General features: G+C 45.4%; 1 protein-coding gene across 12 annotated transcripts in view; it reads right to left on the minus strand.

Annotated features, from left to right (window-relative positions):
• LOC109930527 (receptor-type tyrosine-protein phosphatase delta-like) overlaps nt 1-6,000 on the minus strand; it is a 458,059-nt gene that overhangs the window by 105,610 nt on the left and 346,449 nt on the right. For all 12 annotated transcript variants that reach the window (XM_048614046.1, XM_048614043.1, XM_048614048.1 and 9 more), the window contains 3 exons: nt 3,889-4,148; nt 2,515-2,605; nt 678-893 (listed from right to left, as the gene is read on the minus strand). In XM_048614046.1, the coding sequence (XP_048470003.1) occupies nt 678-893; nt 2,515-2,605; nt 3,889-4,148 (567 nt within the window). The remainder of the gene's footprint in view (nt 1-677; nt 894-2,514; nt 2,606-3,888; nt 4,149-6,000) is intronic.

The following is a 6,000-nucleotide window of genomic DNA, read 5'->3' on the forward strand; positions in this document are numbered from 1 at the left end:
GGCATCGCTGGCTAGGCCAGCATTTATTGTCCATCCCTAATTGTCCAAAGGGCAGTTAAGAATCAAAGCTACGGGTCTGGAGTCAGATGTAGACCAGACCAGGTAAAGGTGGCAGTTTCCTTCCCTAAAGGACATCAGTGAACCAGATAGGTTTTTCCAACAATTGACAATGGATTCATGGTTATCATTAGACCCTCAATTCCAGACACTGTACTGAATTCAAATTCTACCTGCAGCCATGGAAGGATTTGAACCCAAGTCCCCAGAATATTACCAGGGTCTCTGAATTATCAGCCCAGTGATAATATCACTCAGTTATCATCTCCCCATGAAATCCTGTATACATCTTATGATGTTAAAGGCATTTTAAAAATGCATGTTATTGATACTGCATAGCATTGCCAGTAGCAGAGCAAAGTTCATTCTACTCTTCTCTAATAATGTTTCTTATCTCTTACAGATGTAAGAGATGATGAACATTGCAGAGCACCTAACACAGAGCTTTTGGACCTTCTATTAACTCACACCCAGGGGAGAACTGCAGAGAAAAGGAAAAGAAGTTGGGAATGCAGGGGGAGAGTTTTAAGGTTGAGGTCTGAGGAAATGGATGTCACCAACGAAGATAGGAGATGAGGTGAGATGTTTGCTACAAGTTATGTCAGAAGATGTTCACTCACCGCTTCTGGGATGTCCAGGACACCCAGGACGAAAAACACATATTTGTTACCCTCCTCAAGCGGCTTGTTTTCAAATCCGCCATAAAACCGCCGGTCTCCAAGAATGAACTCTCGTGGGAGAATGTCAAAACGAGCTGCCACATAGGGCTTGGAGTGTCCCAGTTCTCGTCGGGGACGGATGCTTCTGCGCCGGCGCAGGGTCAGATCATGAAGTAGCTGCAATCGAGAAGTGGTAATTTATCTGGACAGGCAGAATGGGATCTTGCAAATGAAACCAAAAGAATGCACCAAAGTGTCGTGAGTACCCATCTGAAAGGTCTATAAGTTTGACTGCATGAAAGTCAGCTCGACACAACTTGAATGTACAGGGTTCCCTCAAACTCTTTCTAGCAATGTGCATTCAGCTCTTTTAACATTCAAGTTCAGGAAACAGCGGAAATGAGAAAGATTATGGGCAAACATGAGTGTGCAGTGGTGGGGACCAATGCATAATTAGAAGTCAGTGTAATTAGCAGCAGAGGGGCCACAACTGATGATGACCTACAGGACAGTGAATGGCAGAGGAACAGAACAGACTGGGCAGTCAGGAACGCAGGGATAGGCCTAACAGGGCAGTAGTCAGTGAATGGCAATGGGACAGATTTAGACCGGACTGTCAGGGACAATGGGACAGACCAGACAGAGCAGTAAATAACAGTGAGTTGGGGCTGAGAGACCTGACCAGTTGAACAGCAGTAACTGACGCCTAGATAGGTAGAGTGAGGAGCAGGCAACAAAAATTTTATATATAAGAATTTGAATATTTGTTGTTTTCTGTTAGTAAATAAATCATCCAGTGTACCAGTGTGGAACCAAATGTATCATCCAGTGCACGAGGGTGATAGCAAATCTATTACAAGCGGTTTTTCAGTTTTCAAATGGTGTGCCTATCTCCTTTCGAGTAGAAGAGGTTTCTTTAGTTCTTTGTGGTATTCCTCAATGAGATTGAGCAGTTTTTTAAAATATGATCGTATATTTTTCAATGAGATTATATATTTTTCTCTTTGAGTAAACCCATGCTTAAGTTTTGTGATCTTTGGAAATATTTGAGACACGGGTGAAACATGGGACACAGGATTCACATAAAGCACAATTCACTGGCTGTCTGAAAGGATTTGCCCCTTGCTCCTAAAGATTGAGATTCCCTTTTACAGGACCAGGTTTATCTGAGCAGCTTAACTGGATTAATTCCAGAGTCACAGCATTTGAACAGCAGGATGCAGAGAAACACGTTCCCATTGTTATGCAGCCTCACACACACTGATTTAAAGTTGTAACAAATGAAGTTCTGTTTCAATCTCTCAGCTGAATGGGCCCTGGCATTGATGGAAAAAGCCATGAGCTCCTGGCTCTCCCACCCGACCTCTCCTCAGTGAATAATTGCATCATGCCATTGTGATATCAGGTCCAGAACCACTTAAGTTGCCACCTGTGATGTGTGCTGAGCTGGCTGGTGTTGCAGTAGGATGTGAGAGTTACCTTCAAATTTGCTGAATCTGGGAGGAGAGAAAGGAGCCAGGGTTCATGGTTACTGAGCAATGTGAGCATAGGGATGAATGGACATTGAGAAGATGGGCGCGATGATCTCCAAGAGTGAGCTGATAGACAATCTCTCTCCTCCCACACACATGTATACACACTTTGATGATACCAAGTTTTGGGGACCTTTTGGATATCAGGGATGGGGAGGGATCAGTGGGGTAGAGAAATTGTAGAGGGAGTACTTGCTGCTTGGCCTCAGCACCAATGGCTATTGTAAACCGAGGAGTGACAAGGAAGGAAGAGTTTGCCCACATACCTCTTCTAGATCCATTTCATCAGGGCTGCTCCAGGTATTAACAAACTTGCCACGAAACTTTTTCATTGGAACCACAATGACATAATAGGCTCTGAAACACAAAGCAAAAACATGCAACTCCTGACTCCAAAAGGATGACGCAGGGAGGCAGCTGGCAATCAGATTTATTCTGTTGTGAAAGATATTCAAGCACTGCCAAACCGTGCCTCAGGAATGTGAGAGTCACACTCTCCCCATGCATTATGTACACAATGACTGGCTTGCCATCTGTCTGTACGTAACACCCTGGGGAAGGAGAAACTTCATGCTTTCAGTTCGATAGCAGGAATGGCTAGGATTGCATAACGGCTCATTGATAAATGAAACGTTAACTCGGTTTCTCTCTCCACAGATGCTGGGTAATCCAACATTTTGTATTTTGTATTTTGGGTCTTCAGTATTTTGCTTTAGTGTCAATGATAAGTGTACTGTGGTACCCGATGCTGAAGACCAGGAAGGTCCAGGTTTGAACCCAAAACCATGCTCAGTTAGTTGACATTCACTGGAATAGAAAACAAGTAATGGAGCTGGATCAGTAATTAAGAGGCCCAGGCGAATGCTAAGTTCAGATCTACTCGGTGGCGGGTGAAATTTAAATTCAATGAATAAAATCTGGAATCAAAGGCGTGTCTTGGGAATACTGACCATGAATCTACTGTCAATTGTCACTAAAACTCAACTGAGTCCCTCCTGTCCTTTTGGGGGAGGATATCTGCCGACTTTCCTCTGCTGGTCTACGTGTGACTCCAGACCGATAGCAATCTGGTCAACTTTTACCTGTCCCCTGAAATGGCCGACCAAGCCACTCAGTTCAGGGACCATCATGGCTAGGCAATTGATGCCAGTGATGCCCATATCCCATGAAAGAATAAAAATGAAACACTGAGCCATGGCAATGGGCCTCAGTTCCCACGTGCAAGGTGGTAGCTAGCATGGTTGGGGGATAGGATAGTGGGAGGACCAATGGCCTCCTAATTTTTATTATCCAGCAGTATCTACAGCTGTGAAAAGCACAATTACACATAATTCTAACCAACCTGCACGGACATACTATTACACACCTCAATGAGGTGGGACTTGAACATAGGCCTTCTGGCCCAGAGATGGGGACATTACCACTGTGCCACAACAGCCCTCAGAGTACTCTTGTGTAGTTAGGTGATGACAGGGTGAAACTAGGATGTGATGTGGCCATGTGGAGATAAACTGGCAGAGGGTAGACACAATCCATTCAGGCTACAAACTATTTCGGTCAGCTTCTGCCAGAGAGTCCCGCAATGCCATCCCTCTGACAGTGATGCAGTTTGAACATTTTACGTTCCGTGGTTTTCTTACATGACTGGCGTCACTGGCTCCACCTCGGGCATCCCGACCATCAGGGTCCCATCGGGTTCCACCTTCTTGATGAGATAAGGTTTGCCACTGAGGATGGCAGGGGCAGTGCGAGCGGACACTGTTTGCTGCAGCCCTCCCACCGTGTTGCCGCGGTTTGTCAGCACAAAGGAGTAATCCTTGTCCGGTTCCAGGTTGGTGATCAGCTTCTTGGTTGCTCGCCCGTCCACCTCGACAACAGACTGACCATTTTCATATTGGATCTGCACGCAAACACAGACAAGCAACAAGGTGGGGGAAAAAAAAAATCAACAGCTGAGGTGATGATACTTTAGAATCAAAATATCAGGCAGGGAGACTGTGTGATACTGAATGGACCCAAATCAGAGTATCTTGGAAAAGGAACCAAATTGTGAGAATTAGTTAGAGTCGTACAACACAGAAGTGGCCCTTTTGCCCATCGAGTCTGCACCAACCTACCTACACTAACCCCAACTGATTAATCCAGGAAAGCACAATACCATCATAAACACCAATGCACTACTAAACACAGTGTCTCACAATGGCAGCACTACCTACCATCCATCCCTGTTAATATTCCCACAGCCAAGCTATGGCTGACAAGCATTGGAGCCACAGAGTGAAGTGATTGCAGCTTTTCAGTGGCACTAAGGCTAACTGTATCCATTGTTCGAGCTGTTATCACCTAACCCAGAACAGTCAAAGAACTGAAAGTGAGAAACGTGGGCATTAAACTAGAATTGAGCCTGGGACCAGTTGGACCTGAAACAGAGATCTGCTGGATTAAACCATAGAATCGCTTGGAAATGATCTCAGATCCACACGTTTTACTCTTTAGCCCAGCATTTTTGACACTGATCAAGTAGGCTTGAGATAGAAAGAGAAGAAAGAATGACTTGCATTCATATAGTGCTTTTCATGACTACTGGACACTTCAGCATTCTTTATAGATATTGAACATTTGTTGAAGGATATCTGCTGACTTTCCTCTGCTGGTCTATGTGTGACTCCAGACTGATAGCAATCTGGTCAGCTTTTACCTATCCCCTGAAATGGCCGACCAAGCCACTCAGTTCAGGGACCATCATGGCTAGGCAATTAATGCCAGTGATGCCCATATCCCATGAAAAAATAAAAATGAAACACTGAGCCATGGCAATGGGCCTCAGTTCTCACGTGCAAGGTGGTAGCTAGCATGGTTGGGGGATAGGATAGTGGGAGGACCAACGGCCTCCTAATTTTTATTATCCAGCAGTATCTACAGCTGTGAAAAGCACAATTACACATAATTCTAACCAACCTGCACGGACATACTATTACACACCTCAATGAGGTGGGACTTGAACGTAGGCCTTCTGGCCCAGAGATGGGGACATTACCACTGTGCCACAACAGCCCTCAGAGTACTGTTGTGTAGTTAGATGATGACAGGGTGAAACTGTTGGAAAGTGGCAAACACAACTGTCAATTTGTGCTCAGCAAACTACCACAAATAGTTAGAAGATAATTACCAAATAATCTGCTTTCTGTGTTGTTGATTGACAGATAAATATTGCTAAGGACACTGGGCATAGGTTGCCTGCTGTTCTTTGAAACAATGTGAGGGTACCCATGGCAGTGCAACAATCTCTTGGTACTGCACTGGAATGTCAGCCTCGATTTCTGTCCTGAAGTGGGATTTAAACCTGGAACCTTGGTGATTCAGGAGTGAGTAAGCCACCAGTTGAGCCACAGCTAGCATAGCTAACCTGCAAAAAGCCCTACCATTCATGAGATAGTAGGAACTGCAGATGCTGGAGAATCTGAGATAACAAGGCATAGAGCTGGATGAACACAGCAGGCCAAGCATGCATCAGAGGAGCAGGAAGGCTGACGTTTCGGGCCTAGACCCTTCTTCAGAAATGGGGGAGGGAAGGGGGTTCTGAAATAAATAGGGAGAGAGGGGGAGGCAGATAGAAGATGGATAGAGGAGAAGATAGGTGGAGAGGAGACAGACAGGTCAAAGAGGCGGGGATGGAGCCAGTAAAGGTGAGTGTAGGTGGGGAGGTAGGGAGGAGATAGGTCAGTCCAGGGAGGACGGACAGGTCAAGGGGG

Source organism: Rhincodon typus, chromosome 29 (assembly GCF_021869965.1).
Source record: "Rhincodon typus isolate 14 chromosome 29, sRhiTyp1.1, whole genome shotgun sequence".
NCBI classification, from domain to species: Eukaryota; Metazoa; Chordata; class Chondrichthyes; order Orectolobiformes; family Rhincodontidae; genus Rhincodon; species Rhincodon typus.